We start from the raw sequence: 27,104 nt of genomic DNA on the forward strand, positions 1-27,104 counted from the left end.
TTGCTCCCGAAAAACCACTGAATAAAACAAAAACATATATTGATGCCCAAAAGTTTGTTAGAAAGTTGCACCTTAAAAAGTATTTCGCCAATAACAGTGCTCCTACCACAAGCACTGTGGACACTAGTTTGAGTAGATCAACACTAATTAGTGGACTTAAAAATAATTCCACCTTCAATCCCCCTCACTCAAATCATCATGAAATAGAGACATTTAATAGTCTTATTAATAAGGATTTACAAAATATCAAGATGAGAAAGGTAAGAAATCAAAGAAATATTCAAGATGCTATTAAAAGCCTTACGGATAAAAAGGAGCTAATAGTAAAACCAGCCGACAAAGGCGGGGGGGTAGTTGTTTTATCGAAAACACAATATGACGAAATGATGCAGGATATTTTAAAAGATAATACCACTTATGAAAAATTGAAGAAAGACCCAGGCCCCAAATTTATGAAAGAACTGACAGAACTTGTTAGTAAGGGTAAAGAGGAAAGTTTATTGGTAGATAAGGAGGCCACATATCTAGTCCCCTCCTTCTACAGAACACCAGTACTATATGCGCTACCAAAGATTCATAAGAATTGTGTTAAACCACCAGGGAGGCCGATTGTCAGCGGCATCGGCTCCATAACGTCAAGATTGGGAGAATTCCTGGACAATTTCCTACAGCCATTGGTAGTTACAGTGCCCTCATATTTAAAAGATTCAAAAGAACTGATTAAATTATTGGGCAATGTGCAATTATCTGAGAATAGTTTTTTAGTCACAGCTGATGTGACATCCTTATATACGGTCATTGACCAGAAAAAAGGTATATCCTCTGTAGAACATTTTTTAACTAATTCAGGAAATTTTAACCAACAGCAAATACATTTTTTACTTGAATGTTTGGAATTTGCCATGAGCAGAAATTATTTCTGGTTTGACAACAATTTTTATCTACAGAAGGTTGGCGTAGCCATGGGAGCTAAATATGCTCCCAGTCTCGCTAACCTCTATGTGGCTGAGTGGGAAGAGAAATTTATAGACCCAAGAAGACATATTGCATTGAAATTTTGGAAAAGGTACATAGACGACGTGGTGTTTATGTGGGAGGGGGATGAAATATCTTTGTTGGCCTTTATTGAGTTCATCAATAGGAATGAAGAAAACCTCAAGTTCACATGCGATTATAGCACAACAAAAATAGATTATTTAGATTTAACCATTAGTAAACAAGAGGGCAGTCTAAAAACCCAAACTTTCTTTAAAACCACGGATCGGAATAGTTATATACCCAGTGATAGTTGCCACCATCAAAACTGGCTCAAATCAGTGCCCAAGAGCGAAATGCTAAGGATTTACAGAAATTGTACGCAATTGTCAGACTTTAATACCGAAGCAGACCTATTAACACAAAGCTTTTTAGAAAAAGGTTATGATGAGAAAGAAATCAATCAAGTTCGGGAAGAGGTAACACGGAAAGATAGAGAAACGATAATATTTAAGGAAAAGCCAATTAATATGAAAGAACCGGAAGTGTCAATGATTACAGACTATAGTGTACAACATAGAGATATCAGGAAGATTCTACAAAGACACTGGCACATCTTGCGGGCGGATCATGAACTGTCACATTGTATACCTGAAAAACCGAGAGTGATATTCAGAAGAGCACCAAATGTGAGGGATTTAATAACTAAAAGTGCTGTAGACATTCCAAATCAATCAACTGGCACTTTGGGTGATTTCAAAGGGTTCTACAAATGTGGTTTTTGTTTTGCTTGTAGACATTGTCCGAATGTTGCCCGGAGAACTTCTTCCTTTACTAGTAGAATGGGAGGAGACACCTTCCCTATTAAGAACCTTTTGAACTGTGAATCTAAGATGGTGGTTTATCTCCTTGGGTGCCCGTGTGGCCTACAATATGTGGGTTTGACGACGCGGGCACTCAGGGAGAGAACCTATGAACATGTAAAGAACATACGTAGTGGTTTTATGGATCATTCTGTCTCAGCACATTTTAAAGAGAAACATGGTTGCGATCCTAGGGGTTTGGTTTTTACAGCTATTGACCAAGTGAAAAGAAACTGGAGAGGGAACAACATGGATAGAGATCTGGCAAAGTTGGAGATGAATTGGATAGTGAAACTGAATTGTATGTATCCGAATGGTTTAAATATAGATTTTAATTTAAATTGTTTTTTGGCCAACAGTTGAAAATACCTGAAATAAACACTTGAGGTGGGAATATTTATGTTGGCTACAATGTAATGAAAGGATAGTGGAGTGAGATGGTAAGCTGCTCTCTATTTTTATATAAATATAATAACCTAATAAGAAACATAGTGTACTGTTTAAAACTAAAGGGACAGATGTGCAATACACTGTTTGCCCACAGGATGGAGCAGGAGGATTCCTATCTAATTTGAACATTATGGCAAACAAAATAAGAAGAACAATTTGCCCTTTCACCACAAGAGGGAGTTTGTAGGACACTGATACATTGTCTCAATGAGACAGGATTGTATATATATATATATACACATACATTATACTTTTTATTTTAAAGAGATTTTTTATGGACTGTTTTAATTGTGCTGTTTTTTATGGTGTACATGTTCTTATATGTTGCAGTAGGGTATTGTACCGTGTTAGCCATCAGTAAAAGCAAGAAGTTTTAAATCAGGATGATACCATTTATTGGCTAACTACAAATGAATAAGAATAAACAAGTTTTCGGCCTTGCAGCCTTCGTCAGGTTTATATCCTGTTAGTTTGCAAGCTGGTGGTACAGACAGCTTATATACATGCAACATCACAAGGAAAAACAGATATTTTTTTCAAGCATAAATACATCATTAAGATGCCTTAATACAAACAGACCATCTAAATGGGGTAAGATAAGGATCCTTGTTTACTTTATTGCTCACAGACCTGGTATTAGGATTGACCCAGAGGTATCGTAAATTCTTAGTTCACAAGTTCAGCTAGGGTGGCTGAGACAGTTCATATATCATCAATCTCATACCAATATAGAAAGTTGTTGTCCTTATTCAGACCCTTCTGCACAGCTTTGAAACAATTTATAAATTTTGTTTCTGCTATTAATCGGTCATTTGACGTTTTGAAGCCGCCCTTCAGGGCAGTGACACGAGGATCATCCATGCTGTGTCCGTTGGACCGAAAGTGTGTAGCAACTGGGAGTCCAGATTTGGTATCATTAATAGTGTGCCTGTGTCCATTCATACGTTTGCGCAGAGTTTGTCCACTTTCTCCCACGTACATAACATTGGGGCATTTAGCACACATGATCAGATATACCAGATTGGTGGACCCACAAGAAAATTTACCTTGTATTCTGTACTCCTGTTGTGAACCTGGTATCGTTACCCTGTCAGTGGAGTAAATGTGTCTGCAGGTCCCACATATTTTTTGTCGGCAGGGTGATGTTCCGTTTTGTTGAGGCCTATTCAAAGAGCTCCTGACAATCATCTGTTTTAGATTGTGTGGTTGCCGATATGACAAGAGTGGAAGTTTAGGGAATATCGTTCTCAGTCTGTGATCCTTGTGTAAAATGGGATGAAGTTCCTTAGCAATCCTCCTTAAGATTTCCAGGTGTGGGTTGTAGGTGACAACCAAAGGGACACGTTCCTCTTTCTGGTTTTGCTTATATTTCAGGAGTTCAGTCCTAGGGATGTTGCTGGCTTTCCTGATTTGGGCCTCAGCCATGGGAGGACTGTAACCTTGTTTAATGAAAGTGTTCTTAAGGTGATCCAGGTGCTTGTCTCTGTCCATCCTGTCAGAACAAATCCGGTTGTACCTTATAGCTTGGCTGTAAATTATAGAGTTCTTAATGTGCTTGGGATGCAAACTGTCATATCTTAGGTATGTGGGACGGTCTGTAGGTTTGCGATACACAGAGGTTTGTATGTTGTTACCCCTGATGTATATGGTGGTGTCCAGAAAGTTAATCTCTGTGTGAGAGTAGGTAAGATTCAATTTGATTGTAGGATGGAAGGCATTGAAGTTCCTGTGGAACTGGAGAAGATCATCCTCACTTGCGGACCAGATGATTAAAATATCATCAATGAAGCGGAAGTAGGCCAAGGGTTTTATGCCACATGCATTGAGGTATTCCTCTTCGATTTTGGCCATGAATAGATTTGCATACTGTGGAGCGAATCGCGAACCCATTGCCACGCCCATCTGCTGTAAATAGAGGTCCTGTCCAAAAGTGAAATAATTATGAGTGAGAATGAATTTGATCAGTCCAGTAATAGGCTTTACAGGTATGCCCTGACCCTGAAGATATTTACGGCAGGCCGCAATACCATCATCATGGGGAATGTTCGTGTACAGGGACTCCACGTCCATCGTGGCCAGTATGGTTCCCTCAGGTACTGGGCCGATGGCTGACAGTTTGTTCTGGAGGTGGGTGGTATCCTGTAAGTAGCTGGGTCTTTTACAGACAAGAGGTTTCAAAATGTTTTCCAGCCACCCTGAGATGTTCTCTGTAAGAGTTCCGCTCCCTGAGATTATGGGCCTGCCAGGGTTTCCCTCTTTGTGGATCTTGGGAAGCATGTAAAAGCAGGCTGTTCTAGGCTCTTCAGGGATAAGGGTCCTTACATGTAGTCAGATGTTTGCAGGCAATCTGTTAACCATCCTATTAAGTGCCATCCTGTAGCCTTTTGTGGGGTCCCCCTGTAATTTGGCATAGTGAGCGGTGTTGGATAATTGTCTTTGTGCCTCCTGGATGTAGTCACTGGTGTTCATTATGACTATGGCACCACCTTTATCCGCTGGTTTAATAATAATGTCCCTATTCTCCTTAAGGGATCTGATGGCCTGTCGCTCCTGTGGTGTTACGTTCTGGGCCAGTGTCTTTCTTTTACTCAGGATCCTGTCAGAGATTCTGCGTCTGAATTTGTTTATGTATTTATCCAGGGCCGGGTTTTTTCCTTCTTTGGGGGTCCATCTTTTTTTCTTTTTTTCCTTTTTAGATCTGGTGCGTTTTGGTCCATTATCCATTGTATCACAGGCTTCCTTATCATGGTAGTGTTCCTTGAGTCGCAGCTTTCTGAAAAATTCCTCCATATCTCCACAGAGTGCAATCCTGTCTATGGGTCTCGCAGGGCAGAATGACAGGCCTTTGGAGAGTACTGACATTTCAGCTTCAGTAGCCTGATAAGAGGAAAGATTCATTACACCTGTGGGTTGCAGGGCAGAATGACAGGCCTTTGGAGAGTACTGACATTTCAGCTTCAGTAGCCTGATAAGAGGAAAGATTCATTACACCTGTGGGTAATGAATCTTTCCTCTTATCAGGCTACTGAAGCTGAAATGTCAGTACTCTCCAAAGGCCTGTCATTCTGCCCTGCGAGACCCATAGACAGGATTGCACTCTGTGGAGATATGGAGGAATTTTTCAGAAAGCTGCGACTCAAGGAACACTACCATGATAAGGAACTCTTACAGAGAACATCTCAGGGTGGCTGGAAAACATTTTGAAACCTCTTGTCTGTAAAAGACCCAGCTACTTACAGGATACCACCCACCTCCTGAACAAACTGTCAGCCATCGGCCCAGTACCTGAGGGAACCATACTGGCCACGATGGACGTGGAGTCCCTGTACACGAACATTCCCCATGATGATGGTATTGCGGCCTGCCGTAAATATCTTCAGGGTCAGGGCATACCTGTAAAGCCTATTACTGGACTGATCAAATTCATTCTCACTCATAATTATTTCACTTTTGGACAGGACCTCTATTTACAGCAGATGGGCGTGGCAATGGGTTCGCGATTCGCTCCACAGTATGCAAATCTATTCATGGCCAAAATCGAAGAGGAATACCTCAATGCATGTGGCATAAAACCCTTGGCCTACTTCCGCTTCATTGATGATATTTTAATCATCTGGTCCGCAAGTGAGGATGATCTTCTCCAGTTCCACAGGAACTTCAATGCCTTCCATCCTACAATCAAATTGAATCTTACCTACTCTCACACAGAGATTAACTTTCTGGACACCACCATATACATCAGGGGTAACAACATACAAACCTCTGTGTATCGCAAACCTACAGACCGTCCCACATACCTAAGATATGACAGTTTGCATCCCAAGCACATTAAGAACTCTATAATTTACAGCCAAGCTATAAGGTACAACCGGATTTGTTCTGACAGGATGGACAGAGACAAGCACCTGGATCACCTTAAGAACACTTTCATTAAACAAGGTTACAGTCCTCCCATGGCTGAGGCCCAAATCAGGAAAGCCAGCAACATCCCTAGGACTGAACTCCTGAAATATAAGCAAAACCAGAAAGAGGAACGTGTCCCTTTGGTTGTCACCTACAACCCACACCTGGAAATCTTAAGGAGGATTGCTAAGGAACTTCATCCCATTTTACACAAGGATCACAGACTGAGAACGATATTCCCTAAACTTCCACTCTTGTCATATCGGCAACCACACAATCTAAAACAGATGATTGTCAGGAGCTCTTTGAATAGGCCTCAACAAAACGGAACATCACCCTGCCGACAAAAAATATGTGGGACCTGCAGACACATTTACTCCACTGACAGGGTAACGATACCAGGTTCACAACAGGAGTACAGAATACAAGGTAAATTTTCTTGTGGGTCCACCAATCTGGTATATCTGATCATGTGTGCTTAATGCCCCAATGTTATGTACGTGGGAGAAAGTGGACAAACTCTGCGCAAACGTATGAATGGACACAGGCACACTATTAATGATACCAAATCTGGACTCCCAGTTGCTACACACTTTCGGTCCAACGGACACAGCATGGATGATCCTCGTGTCACTGCCCTGAAGGGCGGCTTCAAAACATCAAATGACCGATTAATAGCAGAAACAAAATTTATAAATTGTTTCAAAGCTGTGCAGAAGGGTCTGAATAAGGACAACAACTTTCTATATTGGTATGAGATTGATGATATATGAACTGTCTCAGCCACCCTAGCTGAACTTGTGAACTAAGAATTTACGATACCTCTGGGTCAATCCTAATACCAGGTCTGTGAGCAATAAAGTAAACAAGGATCCTTATCTTACCCCATTTAGATGGTCTGTTTGTATTAAGGCATCTTAATGATGTATTTATGCTTGAAAAAAATATCTGTTTTTCCTTGTGATGTTGCATGTATATAAGCTGTCTGTACCACCAGCTTGCAAACTAACAGGATATAAACCTGACGAAGGCTGCAAGGCCGAAAGCTTGTTTATTCTTATTCATTTGTAGTTAGCCAATAAATGGTATCATCCTGATTTAAAACTTCATGTTCTTATATGTTTCTTTATATGTAATTTATTGATACACAATAGGCTGTGGTAGAATTTTGGTAGTCAATATGTGCCAATACTTGCTTGATACTATATGATCTTAATTTGTTTATAACGAATTTTTAATTATGAAGTCTTTCCCATAAGAGCATGATTCATCATTATAAATTTATATAGATATATGTGAATTTTATGTGCGGCGTACTAGCCGCTTAATGAGATGAAGCGCAACTGCGCTCCAACAACGGCCGTGTATCACTGTGAGACGCACGCGCGCTCCAGTGATGGCCTGGTTCATCCAGTGAACCGGAAGTAGTTCCTATGATAGCCGGAAGTGCCCGCTACGAGCGGCGGCTGTCATTCCGCAATCATGCTTACTGGTGAAAGGTAATTATGACTATTTGTATATATATGTATGGTTTGCCCGCCCGCTCTCATACCCCCTGATGACGGCGGAAGGCCGAAACTAGTCGGGAAGAGAGCGGGCAACGCCACATTGATCACTTGTATCTGTAGTACCACACGGAGTGGGAAGCGCTATTGCCAGAGGGGTTCCTACTGGAGTAGGACCCTCTAGATGTGAGTTGATCTTATCTGTTTTAAACATTCATCCATTTGAATAAAGTTTTGCAGTTGATCATTCCACTGAGAGACTCCATATTTTCCTTTTCTTGTGCACTGAGTTGCACGTTTAGGAGAAGAACATATATTGATTTGGATCTCTGGAGGTGGAACTATACTATCCAAGGGTGCCTATCACAGCGCTGCTGCTTTTTGGCGATATATCTACTGTTTTGGAGGCTGAGGATTCACCCCTACAGTGGCTGCAGTGTGTATCCTTGGGGAAAGAATATTGACTGGTATCACGTGAGGCGCCTCTGTTGTATTATTACCACTTTGGCCTTGCTCCCATTTTCACATGCACTGCTAATAGTTCTGTGAGTGCACAACGTCATAAGGAAGTGCGGGCAGCGTGGTGTCCAGAATCCATTTCCGCATGCGCAAAAGCTAGAATATCCAGTTAAAAGGTCTCAACTACAGGTTATCTGGGCCTAGTTCAGGCCGAATTGCAGAGAACCAGGGGGCGGGCAGACAGAGGATACAGTCCTGGACTGTATACCATTGTGGATCAATGTACAGTGCATCTGGAAAGCATTCACATCACATCACTTTTTCCACATGTTGTTCTGTTACAACCTGGATTCAATCCATTTTATTCCTCAGAATTCTATACACAATTCTATACACAACACCCCATAATGACAATGTGAAAGAAGTCTTCTTGAGGTTTTGGCAAATTCATTACAAATAAAAACAACTGAGAAGTCACATGTACATAAGTAGTCACATGTACATAAGTAGTCACGGCCTTTGCTCAATACTTTTTTTTTATGCACCTTTAGTAGCCATTACAGCCTCTACTCTTTTCTAATATGATGCCACAAGCTTGGCACACCTATCCTTGGCTGGTTTTGTCCATTACTCTTTGCAGTCATCTTTTCCTTTATCCTGACTAGTCTCTCAGTTCCTGCTTCTAAAAACATCCCCAAAGCATGATTCTGCCACCACCATGCTTCACTGTAGGGATGGTATTGGCCTGGTGATGAGCGGTGCCTGGTTTCCTCTAAACGTGATGCCTGGCATTCACACCAAAGAGTTCAATCTTTGTCTCATTAGACCAGAGAATTTTGTTTCTCATGGCCTAAGAGCCCTTCAGGTGCCTTTTGGCAAACTCCAGGCGGGCTGCCATGTGCCTTTTACTTAGAAGTGGCTTCTGTCAAGCTTTTGCATGTTGTCATTATGGGTTGTTATGTGTAGAATTCTGAGGAAAAAAATGAATTTAATCAATTTTGGAACAAGGTTGTAATATAACAAAATGTTGAAAAAGCGATGCGATGTGAATACTTTCCGGATGCACACTATGTACTATTTAACGCTTTCTTTTAGCTTGGATATCTTTAAGGCCCAGAGACATTCGGTCCACAAAAGGTCTCAATTACTTGCACACTCCTAGAACACAAATACGGTGTACATTAAAGAGAAGCTGTCAGCCATTATTATCTCAGAAAAAAAACACATATATAAGTAGATACGGTAAATACGTGCTCTACTTACATAACATATGTATTGCATTGTCCACATTTTTAGTAATTTTTCTGCAGTAGAAAAAAGAGAAAATCCTTCTTAACATTTCCCATTTTAACTGTGGCTATTTTGAAGCCAATCCTGATGTCCAATCCTGATTCCTCCCTTACTCTCCTCTGCCTGATTGTGCATTCGTTGCCCGCCCTTCACTATAGAAAGTGCATTGTCTCAGCATGATAAATATTGCCCAATCAGAGAGGAACAGAGGTGTGGGAGGGGAACATAGGAGGGAAAGAAGCTTCAGCCAATAAGGCTGCATTAGTTAAGTCTCAGAGGGAAGTAGAGTAGCAAAAAAGGACAACCCAGCATGCCCTTCAACTTCCTTTGTGTGTACCAAATTTTGTGTGTATCAAATAAGAGTCAGGCAAACTGGGGAATTATCATTTATCAACAAGAAAAGTAATAGTGATTTTAACTTTTGGATTGCCTGGTTAGCATCCTTATTACTTGTTTACCAAATAAAAATAAAGAATTAATTTTTGATTTTATGCTCGACAGTTACACTTTAAGAACTCCCTGTACATGGAGAAGTTAGTGATACCTGTGAAGCAAAATCCAAAACTGTGCAAACTTTTTCACTGGTGCTGTGCACAGTTTGGTACAAATAGTCACATTAGCCAAATGTGCCACTTTAATATAAGGTAATTAAAGGTGCTTCATGTATAACAAGAGGGAAAAATGGCGTCCAAGAACAGCTAAAATTTGAAAGGTTGAGGTGGCTTACCTCAATGACCACAAATAATGAACTTTAATACAACACTTTTTATATCCACAGCGCTATCAGATTCAATAACCACATAAGGGCACCTGCCCCTCTACTTCCCAAAATGTTTTCCACTCATGCATTTCCCTCATTCACAAACTCACTGCAGAGAGTGTGAATGAGGGTAATGCATGAGTGGAGATAACTTTGGGTAGTAGAGGGGCAGGTGCCCTGATGTGGTTATTGAATCTGATACTTCACGCTTCTTATTATTGATCAATAAAGGTTTTAATACTTTTTTTTTTTTTATAGCACTGTGGCTATAAAGTGTTGTATTAATTTTCTGAGAAGTATACAAAGGATACTGTCATCCATTTAGCTGCTGCAAGCCCCTCCACTTTTTAAGCGTAGGTGTCATTCATATTTATAAACAACAAACTTTAATTTAAACTAGGCAATGCATTTCGCCTCTGAGGCATCTCGCGCTCCAGTTTGCAATTGCTTTGGCACTGTATTTGGCCTGAGGAAGTGGGCAAGGACACACCAAACGCGTTGCCTAGTGCATATTAAAGTTTGTTAATTCTATACACGAATTTGTCATCATTGAGGTAAGCCACCTCATCCATTCCAATTTTAGCTGTTTTTTTAACCCAGTTTTATCATCCCTTGGGCGCCTCTTTCCCCCTTGTGTCACCCACCCTCCTTTGGGAGGGTTGTTCTATTTGGTTAGGTGTTTTCCCACCCCCATAAACAACTGGAATCTTTTACCAAGAGTGCGACTGCGCACAGTGGATCTGGACACCCGAGTGGGTCGGGTTCGTTGATCTCCACCTGCCTTCAGCGGTCGGTTGCCCATCTACAATCTTCCTTTGTGAGCACCACCATCCACCACTATTTTGCTCATCATTGTGACACGGTGCACCATTGGGGCTCCCGTTGTCTCTGTGTTTTTTCTTTCCAGGGTGTTTTTAGATCGCCCTACACAACTGCTTCATGTATAATATCGCTAATTTTTTTTTTTTTTTACTTTATATTACAGGCTACTTCCATAGTTGAAGTCTTCTGCTTATTGGCTTTCTTTGCACGACTCGTGCATTTTAGTAAAGTCACACCTCGCAGTGTGTTTTGGAAAGACACAAAGAATATTTGCGTAATTGTCACGATATTGGTAAGTACTTAGTGGCATAGCTTGCTAGACAAAAAATCACCAGGTGTCTACGATCTCACATATGCGTTTATTAAGTAATCCAATAAATACAGCCATGAAAAACCCCTCCTATCCCCCCTTAAAAAAGTGACAATTGTCGGCCGTCTAAATACATCAGCTGATGTTACACTCGCACATACAAGCACTACCCCACACAATCAGGTGGCCACCACAATAATCGTCCAAGATGAACAAATTGGTCTAACTTCTGGACTTCTCAGTCCTTTTTATAGTTGAACCAGTTCCCCAAGTCCATCAAAAATTGTGGGTACTAACTGCCCTGGGTATTAAAGCATAAGTAAGCATAAGTAATTTTTTTCCCTTAGTGGCATAGCAATACGGGTTGCAGAGGTAGCTACTACACCAGAATCCCTGGACTAGAAGGGCCCATAAGGGACCTTATTTCAACTGTTGCATTTGCTTTTATAGGTTTAATGCTAGAAATGATCACCTCTATAAATGTGTTTAGTGGTAATCCTTAACAAACTGATACCTGGAAAGAACAGCTGCAGTGTCATAGAGATGTAAGCACGGGCGCTGCTTAACCTCCTTGGCACGGGCTATGCCACGCAGGAGGATTTCTCAGGCCCTGCTGGGCCGATTTGCATACTTAAATTTTTTGCTAGCTGCGTGTTCACTCTGATCGCGGCCGCTCCGCGCCGATTAGCCGCTGCCGGTCGCCGTGGGAAGCCCTCCAGGAAATCCCGTTCTTTGAACGGGATTTCCTGATCGAAGAGGGTGGGGGGATGCCGCTGCACAGCGGCTATCATGTAGCGAACCCTGGGCTTGCTACATGATTTAAAAAAAAAAAATAATAAAAAAAAAAACTGCTCTGCTGCCCCCTGGCGGTTTTTAATAGACCGCCAGGGGGATTAAACCCCTCTGACACTGTAGTTGTTCTCTCCTGGTTTTGGTGCTGCATATCAATTGCTTGAGAAGAGCCCAATATACAACTCCTACTGGGGCCCATTGGTCCTTAGATACACTAGCGCCACACCCCACTTAGTGACATACTTCCTGCTGGGCAGGTAGTACATCACTGGGATTACGGTCAGTCTGCACATGCGCACTGTGTCGCACCGGGCTTCTGTCGTGCATCGTCCAATTACTTACATTACTGCATAATTAGTTTGGTAGGCTGGATCATGTGGCAACATGCTGCAGCCTTTGTGTCGGCATCAAGGAAATTTGGACACTTCTGAAGTACTGCGTTGCATTGTGTGAAATATGCAAGTCTCTGTAGACTTGCAGAGTAATGTGGTGTGACATAGCGTGCAAGTGGCTTGATAGATTTGTAAGGCTCTGATTGGCTGGTCATGGTTATATGTTAAACCAGTAAGATGTCACAGCAAATCAAGTCCTCTGACTACTCATGTTTCCTGATTGGTGGATTTTACAAAAGGTAAAGTCAGCAGTGGGCAGGAAGATCTAACAAAGTGAAAGAAACCTGATCATAACAGAGGTCAATAAGAGCAGTCACCTGGAGAGGGAGTACATAGGCACATGTTAGAGAGCCCTGATGCACAAATTCATGCCTGTCACCTCTCTAAAGCCTCATACTCACGGGCTACAACTGTAGCAAGTCGCCCGCCCCCCCCAAAAAAAGCAGCGACAGCTCGTCGCCAGGTCCCTCTTTGCTACAGCCGTACACACGGCGCACAGAGGGACGGAGATTCGGCGGAAGCTGTCGCTGAAGGTTCCTCCTCCCGACGGAAGCTCCATACATTGTGTATAGAGTTGCTGTCGCTAGTCCGCATACACACGGCGGACTAGCGACAGTTGCCGGCGATTGACCAAGTCAATCACCCGGCGACAGCTCTTACTAGCGACGTGCGTGCGTATTACGCGCGTGCCACGTTGTTGCGGCGACAGTTGTAGCCCGTGAGTATGAGGCTTAACTCAGTCCTGCTGTAAGAGTGGTGTGAGTTATGCTAGGTACACACCATACAATTTTCTGTTAGATTCTTCTGTTAGATTTACCTAAAACATGGAAAACAGCTATGTGGCAGGTAAATCTAAGAGAAAATCTAACAGAAAATTGTTTGGTGTGTACCTAGCATAAGAGGAATTAGTTTTCTCCAAATATAAATCATATTTGTTTTCTAAGCTTTGATATATATTACAGGCAATGCAGTGATGGGGTAAAAAGCTTATTGGATTTTTCTTTTTTTCTCCCAAATAGCTTAATTTAATCGATCTGATCATTTATGGAGCTTTGAGCATAGCCCTCATTCCAAGTGTTCGATGGTCAAGGGTGCTACGGCCCATCTATCTGGTTAATTTTGCTGAAAGCAGGCAGGTAAGAATTACTGCTCTCATGTTTGTTATTGTTTATGTTTACTATTGGCTTACAGAAGTCAGACAAGACAATCCTTGGATGGTAAAAACAAAACTCCTCAGGAGCGATGCTGTTGCGTGACCTGCTCAGGGCCAATCAAACTTTTATAGTGAATCTGAAGTGGGAAATTAAATAAAAGTTAGATACCATATTTTTTGGAATAGAAGACGCACCTAGAGGTAAAGAAACAGGGGGAAAAAAAAAAAATACTAAACCTAGGTGTGTCTATGGTTCAGGGGTGTCTTATGGGCGTACATCAAAAAAGGGCGTCGGGAAAAAAGGGCGCGTGGTGTAAACGATAAACAGTATTATCGTTTATAGAAATATTGTGTAGAATTTCGTTTACAAATAGTGTTTTAAGAATTTATAAATCCCTAAATAATGTGTATGAGATCGGCAATTCTTAAAATGTTAATCTTCCCTGTTTGTAAACTGAAACTTATATTTACGTTTGTTAAAAACCCTCCCTGTACCTATCCCTAACCCCTAGACCCCCTGTTGGTGCCTAAACCTAAGACCCCCCCTGTTGGTGCCTAAACCTAAGACCCCCCTGTTGGTGCCTAAACCTAAGACCCCCCTGTTGGTGCCTAAACCTAAGACCCCCCCTGTTGGTGCCTAAACCTAAGACCCCCCCTGTTGGTGCCTAAACCTAAGACCCCCCAGTTGGTGCCTAAACCTAAGACCCCCCTGGTGGTGCCTAAACCTAAGACCCCCTATGGATAATAATGTTTTACAGACATTAATAAATAAAAAATGTAAATAAAAAAATGTAAATAATTTTTTGGGGTGGATAATAATGTTTTAGAAATGTTTTAGAAATAGTGATTTAGTATCTTTATAAACGTTATTCGTCACGGGCTCATTTTGTAAAGTTAAATCATCACAAACATAGTTATAAATCCTTAAAAATCTCCGGGCGCCGTTTGTTAAAACGTTAATAATCTCCAGCGCCTTTTTTCCCCTGTTCGGCGCCCATTAAACAATATTTATAATGGGAGTGAATGGGGCGCCCTTTTTGTCCACTTGTCTCATGCGCCCAAATCTCCTGCTTCCGTCTTATGGACCTTTACCCCCCAAAACTGTCTCTAAGCTAGTCTATCTAAGCTACACTGACCAGCTACACTACACTAACCCCTGCTGCCCTTACCAGTTACGCTGTGCAACACTACACTACACTGCACACTAGACTATACACTACACTGCACACTAGACTATACACTACACTAGACAATACACTACACTAGACTCCACGCTACATTAACCCCCTGCTACCCTCCCAACTTCAGGATCAGGCGGCGAGCCGGCGACCAATCATGCGGGCGCTAGGACCCAGCGCCCGCACTGATATGCGGAAGTGACATCACTTCCGCATATCGAGCGGGTGCGTCCGGCGCCCGCTGGTACTGGTCGGGTCGCCGCTGATCATGAGGTCTGCTGCGAGGTAAGGGGGGGCGGCGGCTAGAGGGGGGGGGCCTACCTGTCACTCACTCACTCCCTAAAGGGCCTCCCTGTCACTCACTCACTCACTCCCTAAAGGGGCTCCCTGGCACTCACTCCCTAAAGGGGCTCCCTGGCACTCACTCCCTAAAGGGGCTCCCTGGCACTCACTCCCTAAAGGGGCTCCCTGGCACTCACTCACTTCCTAAAGGGGCTCCCTGGCACTCACTCACTGCCTAAAGGGGCTCCCTGGCACTCACTCACTGCCTAAAGGGGCTCCCTGGCACTCACTCACTACCTCAAGGGGCTACCTGGCACTCACTCACTGCCTAAAGGGGCTACCTGGCACTCACTCACTGCCTAAAGGGGCTCCCTGTCACTCACTGCCTAAAGGGGCTCCCTGTCACTCACTGCCTAAAGGGGCTCCCTGTCACTCACTGCCTAAAGGGGCTCCCTGTCACTCACTGCCTAAAGGGGCTCCCTGTCACTCACTGCCTAAAGGGGCTCCCTGTCACTCACTGCCTAAAGGGGCTCCCTGTCACTCACTGCCTAAAGGGCTCCCTGGCACTCACTCACTGCCTGAAGGGGCTCCCTGGCACTCACTCACTACCTAAAGGGGCTCCCTGGCACTCACTATCGGGGTCCCTGTCACTCACTACCTAACTGGAGGCGCCTGTCACTCACTAGCTAACCTGGGGGTCCCTGTCACTCACTACCTAACTTCGGGGCTACCATATTAAGGGGGCATTCTGCCTATTTATGTGAAATGCTCTCTATTTATGTGCCTCATGACTGCTGAATTTGTCTTGGGAGCCTTATGATTTGTTGGGGGCCTCAAGATTGCTGAATTTGTCTTGTTGGGGGGCCTCATGATTTGTTGGGGGCCTCATGATTGCTGAATTTGTCTTGTTGGGGGTCACATAATTGCTAACTGCGAGACTATGGGAAAAGCTGAATCCTTATCATATGAGACAATAGCATTAAACCTACTTTTTTAGCTTTTTAAAACAGAAAATAAAACTGTCAGGTTCTAAAAAATTGAATACATTTTTCAGGAGTAGGATGGATGAAATTGTTTATCTTCACAGTTTATTTTCAACTTGGATTTTCCATAATGTTCATGTATGAGTTAAAACGTTTGTATAGTATTTAGTTTAAATTGCTGTTGCCACTTTGCGATAGATAAGTGACTTTTGGGTTGCAGTTTGGGCACTCGGCCTCCAAAAGGTTCGCCACCACTGTCAGAATCTAATGTCCCACTATTGCTAGGTTCATGTAAATTTGTCTCCACCCGTTACCACATCTATATTCTGGTCCATGGCCCACCCATTTTTCGGTGCGGCGCGATAAGCACGCCGCACAACGTGATCCTCATATTTTTGGCACGCTAGCTGCAGTGTGCTGAATTCTGCTGCCTACAGTATGTACAGTATACGCTGTTCTCTAGTGCCTGCACTGTGTGCTCATTTACCTCCAGTGTGTACAGTGTAAGGTGTTACTCTGTGCCTTTACTGATTGTAAACCAGCTATATTGTATGCTGATCCCTGCTACTTTCAGTATGTACAGTATTAGCTGTAAAGCCTGGTACACACATACAACTTTGATTAGCCAATTTTTGCTCTGTTCATAAAATTCATTGTCTGTTGGCCCACTTACTGCACGGGGGTGGTAAAATTGGGGGTCAGTGATTGACCAATCAAAATTGTGTGTGCATATACATCTTTGATCTATGCCTATACTGATTGTAAATTATCCAAATAAAGGACAGGGGGCTCCATCCAATATTTCGATGGGCAGGCCCGTTATCTGTAGCTTACACCGCTGCTAAGTTCATGTACATTTGGCCCCACCCATGGCCACCCCTACTCACCTCATGGCCACGCCCATTTTTTGCCGCGGCGCATATACCTCCCCGCCTGGTGCCCACAGGTGCCCCCGATCTCCAAGGACCCTAGAAACGCCCCTGGTTTGAGCCCTCAGTCTGGTGCATTTAGATATCTGCACTGTTTAGATGTTCTTTGTGAATGACTTGATTGCCTTGTTTTTATTTGTTTGATGTATCTGCAGATTCGGCGAGCGTTCCGCAGCATTAGGAACACATTACCTGAGATCCTTTATGTCTTCCTGCTCTTCATGTTCAGTGTCCTCATTTTCTCTCTCATGGCTCTGAAACTCTTTGGTAACAGGTAATGCACAATATAATGTATTTTCCCACATCTTTATTTTCATATCTTTGCCTTTGCCCCTGTAGTTATTTATTTAAGTGTAATGTTAAGATCACTATTGTTGTTTGTATAGAATTGCATTTTTAAGACTTGGTATACGCCATGCAATTTTCACTTCCGATCCCACTTACGATCGAGCAAATTATCAGATCGAGAGAAATATATACAGCCTACTTAGATTGTCAGCGACCCTTCCCAGACTCCAAACCAATCTCTTTTTCGACCAAAAGCAGATCAGACATGCTGAAAATATTGATCGAAATACTGGCTATCGTTTCGTGTGCATGTCCTTTTGATTTATGTTCAATCCATAGCCAATCAGAAAAATTATCAGAAATCTGAAAAAATCGCATGTATGTGTACACTAGCTTTCTTCTATATCCAATCTATGTTGGAACTGAATATCGATCTGATCACTCGCTCGAGTGGATCTGAAGGGAAAATTGCATGGTGTGTACCAGGCTTGATTACGTCAGACCGAACAGACCACTTCAGAAACCCTGTTGTTTACCAGACATGATTTACAGTTCCGTGATGTATTAATTTTTTTTTAGATACCATGTCCGCTTTTCATAGAAGCCCCAAATTAGAATATTGTAATTTTCAGAAGAAATGGGGATTTTTTTTTGGGGGGGGGGGGGGTAGAATTTAAAGGCCGACATTGAAGTTGTCAGGTACAAAAATCTGCAATTACTCTGAGGGATGGAAGGTCTTACCCAAGATAGGTCACACAAATTGGACTTATTTAACTTTGAAAAAGAGATTACTTTAGAAGGAAACCAAATCAACATTTTAAATAAATCCAGTAGCAATTTAAAGACTTAGCAATTTTTTTTATATCTAGGTTTGTGCAAAGGATAAGAGAACATCAGCTACACATGGAGGAACTGAGTTTTTACCACTTGTCTAGAAAGCAGATGTAGAATATTTTACAACAGGTGATAGCTATTGCAAATTTGATGCTCTCATTTAAAATACACTTGGATTATTTCCTTACATTGATGGGCATTTCCAGTCCACATTGCTACATGTGAGAAGATACATTGATCCAATCCGGGTGAGAGTTTTTGCCTTTGTGGCTTTTCTTTCCTCTGGATTGAGTTGCTGTGAGACTCAAGAGGTTGAGAGTTAAAGTACAGCTCCTGTGGAACATTGGGCCTGAACACTAAGGAGACAATATTTTGTACCCCTGGATGATACTGAGGACTTTTAGAAGTGGGTGCAAATCTTTTGCCTTTGAGATTCCATGAAGATGTGGACCAGGTCCACTTCCTCATTTTAGAACTAGGATGTTTCTTTATTATCCATATGACTACCGTAAGCTAGTTATATACTGTCTACAGAGAGCCCATCTTTTCGTTTTTACCCAAATGTGGAGAACATTCTAAACAGAAGGGTAGCTGGAAAGAATACCTTTTTATTGGGGAATGAAAAATGGGTGTCTGGCAGTGCTGTAGTCTTCTAGACCAGAGTTCCCCAACCCTGTCCTCAAGGCCCACCAACAGTACATGTTTTGTAGAAAACCACAAATATGCACAGGTGAGGTAATTAGTGCCTCAGCAGAGCTGATTAACTACCTCTGTGGATTTCCACAAAACATGCACTGTTGGTGGGCCTTGAGGACAGGGTTGGGGAACACTGTAGACCATTGTTGTTATGCCTTACATTCTTTGTCTACATTTACTGTATCCGTGACATTTGTGTATTGGAGAGAATACTGAGGCAGATTTTTCAAAACCAATGCAAGAAAAACAAGAGCAGAACTGGTATACAAATAGAGCAGATACCTAAATCAAGGATTCTTATTGGTCATTATGAGCAGCTGATCCACTTCTGCACCTGTTTGCAACATATTTGGTCCTATTCTCCTTGCACTGGTCTGATTAGCCTGCCCCAGTGTGATCTACTAACATAAACTCAAGATAATTAAATTAAAATCAAGCAATCCCTGTCAATCAATCAATCTTTGTTAGAAATTATTAGTATCTTTGATTCCGTAATTTTTTTTTTCTTCCTCCTTTTGAGTGTTCTTTTTTTCTCACCCTATCTGTACAAGACCTTCATCTTCTCTCTTTTTTTTTTTTTTTTTCTTTTTTTAAGTTCTTTTTTTTTTTTTTTTTTTTCTTGATTAGCTCAGAGCCTAGCCACAGTTTATGAAGGCCCAACCATATTGATAGGCTTCATCACCACGCTCTTGGTGTTGGGCATAAAGTCTCATCATATTTGCTAATCAGAATTTGCCAATCAAATTTAATTATTTCATAAAATTAAATAAAGGGGAGAAAAGAAACAGACCAAAGATGAAGAAAAGTACCGCATCCTCCCGCGTACAAGACGCGCCCCCCCCTCAGCAACCACGGAAGCAAAACTGTGCACCCGACAGCTCAACATTTATCTACACACTGCCCTATGCTGGACACCACACACGCACACAGACACGCGCGCACACAGACACGCGCGCACACAGACACTTGTGAAGTCTTCAGCTGTACTATAATACATATAAGATGAGAAATATATAAGGGCCCTAGAACAAAAATGATTTCTCATTTCTTATTCTTATGTTTTATCTCTTTTCTCCCCTTAGACTCGATGATCTAAACAGAGAAATTTCACTTTGCTATTTTTCACTTCAAATAGCCAATTAGATTCATGAAAATGTCATGTCTCTTGAGTCTGTTTGGTTATTTGTGAAATGAAAAGAAGCCAAATAGTTGTTTTTTTCTCTGCATAGTATCAAGGCCCTTATCTATGCATTACATTTTCAGCATCCGGCAAGAAAAATTGTATAAAGAGCTAGCTAACCTAATCGGACTGCTTACTCTGAGTTTAACTTGTATTTGCTTGTTAGACTATAGGAAGCCTATTTAAGCGGATCCGAGATGAAAAACTAACTATAACAAGTAAAGGTGGCCATACACTGATAGATTTGCAGCAGATTTGACCATCAGATAGATTTCTGTTAGATGCCTGTCAGGTCGAATCTGACAGGAATCTATCTGATGTGTGCCACATACTAGGAACAGATTTCCAATAGATTTCAGAATGAAATCTATTGGAAATCTATTGAAAATCAATCTAAAGGCATTACTGCACCATTAGATCCAATGCAACTCTATGGGCCATCGATCTGCTGCCAGCAGCAGATCGACCTAGATCTTTCATCCTGTCAGATCAAATCGATCGAAATTGGTCGCAAATCGATCGAATGGGGAATTTGATAGAATCGATTTCTAAAATCATCTAAAGTTTAGATAGTTTACACAAAAAAATCTAGCTGCAAACAGCTTCAACAGTATATGATTATTTATTCCTGTGATACAATGATAGCAGCCATGTTTTGTTTGTCACATTACACACAGGCAATCTGATAGCATCTGCAGCCCTCAGCTCAATCCCCTCTCCTCCTCCCTCCTCCCCTCTGCCTCTGAAATCAATGGCTAGTAACCTCCTCCTCCTGCCCAGACTGAGCTCCCATAAGCCCTTGCTACAGTGCCAAGGCACTCTGAAAAGCTGTGGGCGAGGCTTGTTTACTTTATAGGGAATTAGAGTATTAAAACAAAACAAAAAAGTATTTGGCTTGAGGAATGCCCTATAAACTATAGGAAAGGAACACAATTATGCAATGAGTAAAAGTTTATCTTGGATTCACTTTAACCCTCCTGGCGGTTTAAAAAAATCCGCCAGGGGGCAGCAAAGTAGTGTTTTTTAAATTTTTTATTTTTTTTTCATGTAGCGAGACGGCGGCGATCGGAGATCAGGAGATCCCGTTCAAAGAACGGGATCTCCTGGAGGGCTTCCCCCGTCGCCATGGCGACGGGCGGAATGACATCACCGACGTCGTGACGTCAAAGGGGACTCCCATCCACCCCACAGCGCTGCCTGGCACTGATTGGCCAGGCAGCGCACGGGGTCTGGGGGGGGGGGGGGGCGGCTGCGGCGCAAGGAATAGCGGCGGATCGGCGGGTAGCGGCGGCGATCGGATGCTACACGCAGCTAGCAAAGTGCTAGCTGCGTGTAGCAAAAAAAAAATTATGCAAATCGGCCCAGCGAGGCCTGAGCGGTGCCTCCCGGCGGCATAGCCCGTGCTCAGCACGGGCTTACCGCCAGGGAGGTTAAGCACTTAAGGAACTACCATGAAAACTGTAGAATTGAAAATACATGTGTGTACATTTTGTTCCAAAATAAAGTGCACTGTGAATGATTGTACAGTAGAGTCTTGGTTATCCAGCATTGGAGGGGATTGGCTGAATGTGCATTCTAGCTGCTTGAGACTCAATGTTAAAAATAGACCTAGCTAATAAAGTATCATACCCCACTTTACAGTATATACATACCATAAACTCTGTATTACATGTTAAAATAAAGTAATTGAAAGTATATCAGCCGTCAGGAGCTGTGGAACACAGTGTTTAAGCACAGCAATGACCACAATTAGCCTAAGATCTTAAAGGGACTCCGAGCAGTGCAGAAACTATGTAAAGATGCATATCATTTTAAAGCTCTCTTTCTCCTCTTTCCAATGATAAATAAACCGCCGCCCTACGCCTTTTTAGTTTTCACTGTTTTCGCGATCAAAATTGCCACGGCCGTGATTCGATCGCGAAAATAGAGAAAACTAAAAGGCGTAGGGCCGCGGTTTAATATGTGTCGTCAGAAAGAGGAGAAAGAAAGCTTTAAAATGATATCCATCTTTCCATAGTGACATTGTGTTACACAGGGCGACTTTTTCTCAAAGTCAGCAGCTCTATTCAGCAGAATGGAGCTGCTGACTTTAGGAAAAGGTCGCCCTGTGTAATACAACTTAACTATGGAAAGATGGATATCATTTTAAAGCTCTCTTTCTCCTCTTTCTGACGACACATAAATCGCCACCCTACGCCTTTTAGTTTTCTCTATTGCCGCGGCAATTTCGATCACGAAAATAGCGAAAACTAAAAGGCATACGGCGGTTTCTATATCATTAGAAAGAGGAGAAAGAGAGCTTAGAAATGATGTGCATCTTTCCATAGTTTCTGCACTGCTCGGAGTCCCTTTAACCAGCACCACTGTGAGTACTGCTGGCGATTTATGCTGGTTGGTTGAGACTGTTGGTTAGGTAATTTCCAGATAACTGGGACTCTACTATATTACTATGCAGCTTTCCTTTACAGTAAGTGTTCCAATGTTCTAGTTGACTAAACCTCCGCACCTCCATTATAACGTGTGCCTGATAAGTATACACTGTTGTTCATTCTTATTAACTGCATGGAATTATTTTACTGGATATCATTAAAAGTTGTTCGTTTAAAGGCTATGGTGAGCTCTTTTCTCTTATTTTTGAATGTTCTGGTTCTTACCTGTTACCGATCGGTTTTGGCCCAGTATTTCTCATGGGAGAATCTAAGTGCTTCCTTTATTCTTTTAAAAGCAGTCCCTGGCATGGATCTCTACAAAGATGGGTAGTCTACTTACACATTATTCTGGCAGTTGGACTGAGCAACTGCTGTTCAATAGGTGTTTTGAAAATAAAAAAGCCCTGAGAATCCCTCATGGATGGACTAGTCCAAAACTGGTACGAGGTCAGAACCATTAGTCTAAAAACACGTATTGTAAGTGACAGCTACTCAGAAAGAAAGTAATTTACAGTGCATTTCACTGTGGGACAAGTGCTCATGTTAAATATACTGTATGTGTACACATGTATTTTACATTCTACAGTTTTTCATCGTAATGCCCTTGTAAGGTTAAGTAAAAAAAAATAAAGCAACAAAAAAGTTTCATATACCTCAGCCTCCTTCTTACTTTTGTGGCTCACATAAAATTGTTTTGTGTGACTGCAGGGGAGTTGTTGATTGGTAGTGTAGACTAGTTATTGGGCCCTGTATCACACTAATATGTACATATATGATGATGAGCAGTTACATGGCTTGTATCAATACTGTATTCATGAGCACCAAATGTCTTAACATCTACTGTACTTAAAAAAAAAAAAAGAAAAGAAAAAAAAACACAGGTCAAGTCTTCTTCAGATTAGCTATTTGTGACAGCAGCAAATTGTAACTTTGAAAATGGCTTTAAAGCACTGCTAAAGCTAAAGTAAAAAGCACGCAGTAAGATTAGTGCTGACTAGTTCTTTACTGCTCACTACTCCCCCTCCTGCTGTTTTCTGTTGGCATTGGAGATGTGCAAACCTCTCCCTGCTAAGCTTCGACACTGTCTTTAGGCTATCATTTCAGGTGACAGAACTCTTGTCTGCATGAGGTCTTAGTGCTGTGAATAAAGGTATTATAGAAATAATGAATTTGTTTACAGGAAGCTCAAGACAGCTGATGGGGAGCCTTACTTTGAAAACTATCTTGAAGTTGTATTTAACCTTTATGTGCTGGTGACAACCGCTAATAGCCCTGATGTCATGTAAGTTGAAGTTGCGTTAACCATATTCTGTTCAAAATAATGTAATATCCTGAAATTATATACTAAATAACATTCACTTACTTGCCATAATGATAAAGAAATTTCAAGCCAGAGTAAACTATAAGGGATTGTTTCCACTAGTGGCTGCATATGTCTCAGAGACTCATGCTTCCACCCCTTGCTCTGATGGAAGAACGCATCTGAATCCTTGTAGCCCTGCCATGCAAGGCTTTTTTGGATTTGCTTGCATGATGCAATATTTTTCTTTGTCGACTTTCTGTTTCTTGCCCCGCACTCAAATTCAAAATATTGTTACCCATCTGAATTCGCTTGTGGGGGGGGGAACGCTGTGAATCACCCCTTGTTGAAATGAAGGCTTAGGCTTAGAGTAAGTGTTTCCATGAACACACATTAGAAAGAACTCAATCTGCAAGTTGTTGGCAATAGAACCTAGCATGTGTCTAGCTGTTCCCCCCGACATACTTTTAATCGCTAAATGACAAGTTTGCCACAAACCGCTCAACCACCAAACAAGAAAAGAGGTAAGCCCCTTCTTACTTACCTGTGCAAAAAGATGCTGCTCACACATTATAGGAAAATATGAATCTCATGACCTAGATATACTCATCCCTTGATGTAAAAATGGGTGTAGAAAGATGTATATACATGTTTGTGTTTGTCTGGGCTAGTTTCTTCGTGCAGCATTGTATTTAGCGTTTCCCAAGTGCTAGAGATAATCTGCACATAGTCCTATAGTCCTAGGCCTCCTCTGAAGCGGGTCGAGCCCGCATGGTGCGCTAAGGCTGCCTCTTGTCTCCCCCCAGCATCTTGGACTTCTCCATCCGCCTCTCACGTAAGCCCTGTCCTACCTAGCACCTCAGGAACTTTCTCCTGCATCTGCCATTTCCCTCTTCCACTGCAATTGCTTCCCTTGCATCCCCTCATCACACTCCTCTTCTCCTTACTGAGCCTTTGCTCTTTCATATGTGCGCTGGTTGCACTCTTTATACTTAGGCACTTTATCCATAATGGTCTAATAATTTACTGTATGCCTTTTGAACCCTGTTGGAATATTGTTTTTACTGCACTGATCTGTGGGATACTATTACCTCTGTTGTGTGACATTGCAATTTACTAAGTGGATGATGTTTTTTGTACATATTCCTTTGTCATGTATCACATTAATTTTTACAGGCTCATGCTGTTGGAGAATTCCTTTTGTGCCTAATGTGATCCATATATTTTATAATTACCCCGATATCTCTATAATTTTGAGAGACAGAGCTTGTCACCCCTATGGTGATATTTTAATTGTTTTTTCCAAATTGTTCATTAAATACACATGTGATCAATACTGGTCTGAATTGTCACATAGAAATAATTTTTATAATTTCTGTCGGCATTAAACAGGTGTTTTCTCATCATAGAAATGCTGGGGAAATGGCTTAATGTCATATTTTATTATTTATCATCTAGCATTTGGGTGTATTTTGGAAACAAACGTGTGTTATAGTCTAAATTTATACTCCTTTTTGAAATATTGCATCTGCTCTGCATAAATTAGTTAATAAACCTTTAGGCTGAAATCCAGCCAAATATTTGTTTTAGATTTTAATAGATTGGAGAAGAGAGACGCTTTATGAAGTGTATAGGTTTCTCTTATTGGCTCTGATTCACAAAACAACACCATTACCTTACCATTGCTTCATGAATCGGGGGCTTTTGTTTCCAGAATCAACAGATTCTTCTATTTTCCTCCTCTTGACAGCATGGGAAATGAGATGCTCTCTCCACCTGGGACACTTACAGAAATAATCTAACCTCTTTCAAGCTTATATACAGCTGAAAATGCATTGGACTCGATTATATTTCATGTGCATGTTCTCTTGTAACTTATTTGTTACTTTATTTAGGATGCCAGCTTATGACCACAATGGATGGTATGCCATTTTCTTCATTGCCTACATTATTCTGAACACTTACATCTTCATGTCGGTCTTCTTAGCAGTTGTCTACAACAATTACAGAAAGCATTTGAAGGTACTATTAATACCGGTAATGTGTCAGTAATACGAGTGTTCACAAATCTAACACAGTAGCTTTGGCTATCTTCCACCAAATTCTCAAGTCTGTGTAGCCACATCTTCAAGATGCTGAGATAAAAGCAATAAAGACATAATAATCTTGTCTTTCGACGCATTATGTTTTTGATACATGTATGTTTGTACAGTTGTACTTGAATTATTATCATTATCATCTCAACTTACATTATGCAAACCACTTCTAACATGAGTACATTCAGGCTGTGTTCCCACTTGACGTGCGGCCAGTGGGAGGGGACAGTGTAGTGTCTGCTGTGGTGCGGCTGGAGCCCGGGGTAGATGCGTTCTACCCATAAGCTATATGTTAAACACCTCTGCTCTTCTGGGATTATTGTGGACTGCGGCCCGCTTACCGCATCAGATCCATTGCGGACTGACAAGTGTGAACAACCCTTATATATAAAATAGGAGCTTTAGGCTGGGTTCACACGTAAAAGGTGTCCTGTTTTTAACAGTTAGTATCAGTTTTGTATGAGTTTTCCATGGCTTGGTTTAAACCTAAATCTGTACATTTCCAGCTCAGTCCTGTCCTATCAGTTTTGCATCAGTTTTCTATGGCTTGGTTCATACATAAAAGGTGTACATGTCCTGTCCCGTTTTCTATTAGTTTTCTATGGGTATATTCACACATAAAAGGTGTACAATTCCAATCCTGTCACTGTCAGAGAAAACTGATGCAAAACGGACAGGTCTGGACTGGAAATGTACAGATTTATTGTATGTGTGAACCAAGTGTTATACTTTAGTGTAAACATAGTTGACTTCACCAGCAATCTACTGCAGCAGTAATTTAATTGTGTGCATGAAAAAAGGTCACCAGGAAAAAAGGGCCTGGCTGGATAATGAAATGGTGACGGTAGATAACGAAATCTCAATAATGATAAACATTATTAACTAATTATTTTTAATTATCAACGAAAATACTGTTTTAAAACAGACTGGAGTTGATAACTAAATTATATTAACGTTAAAAATCGTAATGTATTTCAACAATACAGCTTAACCCAACCCTATTCTTACACAGAACCCTCCCTGGGTGGTGCCTAATACTAACCACTCCCCTGGTGGTGCCTAACCACCACCACCCGCTGATGCCTAACCCTAACCACTCCCCCAGTGGTGCCTAAGGGATAGGGAAACCACCCCCCTGGTGATGCCGAACCCTAACCACTCTCCCTGCAGAAACACCCTTTTACGCATAGAAACGGTAATAACTTTGATAACATGAAATCTGTACATACAAACAA

General features: G+C 41.7%; 1 protein-coding gene across 1 annotated transcript in view; it reads left to right on the forward strand.

Annotated features, from left to right (window-relative positions):
• LOC137570883 (two pore calcium channel protein 1-like) overlaps positions 1 to 27,104 on the forward strand; it is a 77,674-nt gene that overhangs the window by 24,448 nt on the left and 26,122 nt on the right. The window contains exons 4-8 of the mRNA XM_068279591.1: positions 11,191 to 11,319; positions 13,541 to 13,657; positions 17,202 to 17,320; positions 23,654 to 23,755; positions 25,669 to 25,795. Of these exons, the coding sequence (XP_068135692.1) occupies positions 11,191 to 11,319; positions 13,541 to 13,657; positions 17,202 to 17,320; positions 23,654 to 23,755; positions 25,669 to 25,795 (594 nt within the window). The remainder of the gene's footprint in view (positions 1 to 11,190; positions 11,320 to 13,540; positions 13,658 to 17,201; positions 17,321 to 23,653; positions 23,756 to 25,668; positions 25,796 to 27,104) is intronic.

The sequence above is a fragment of the Hyperolius riggenbachi genome, chromosome 4 (genome assembly GCF_040937935.1).
Source record: "Hyperolius riggenbachi isolate aHypRig1 chromosome 4, aHypRig1.pri, whole genome shotgun sequence".
NCBI classification, from domain to species: domain Eukaryota; kingdom Metazoa; phylum Chordata; class Amphibia; order Anura; family Hyperoliidae; genus Hyperolius; species Hyperolius riggenbachi.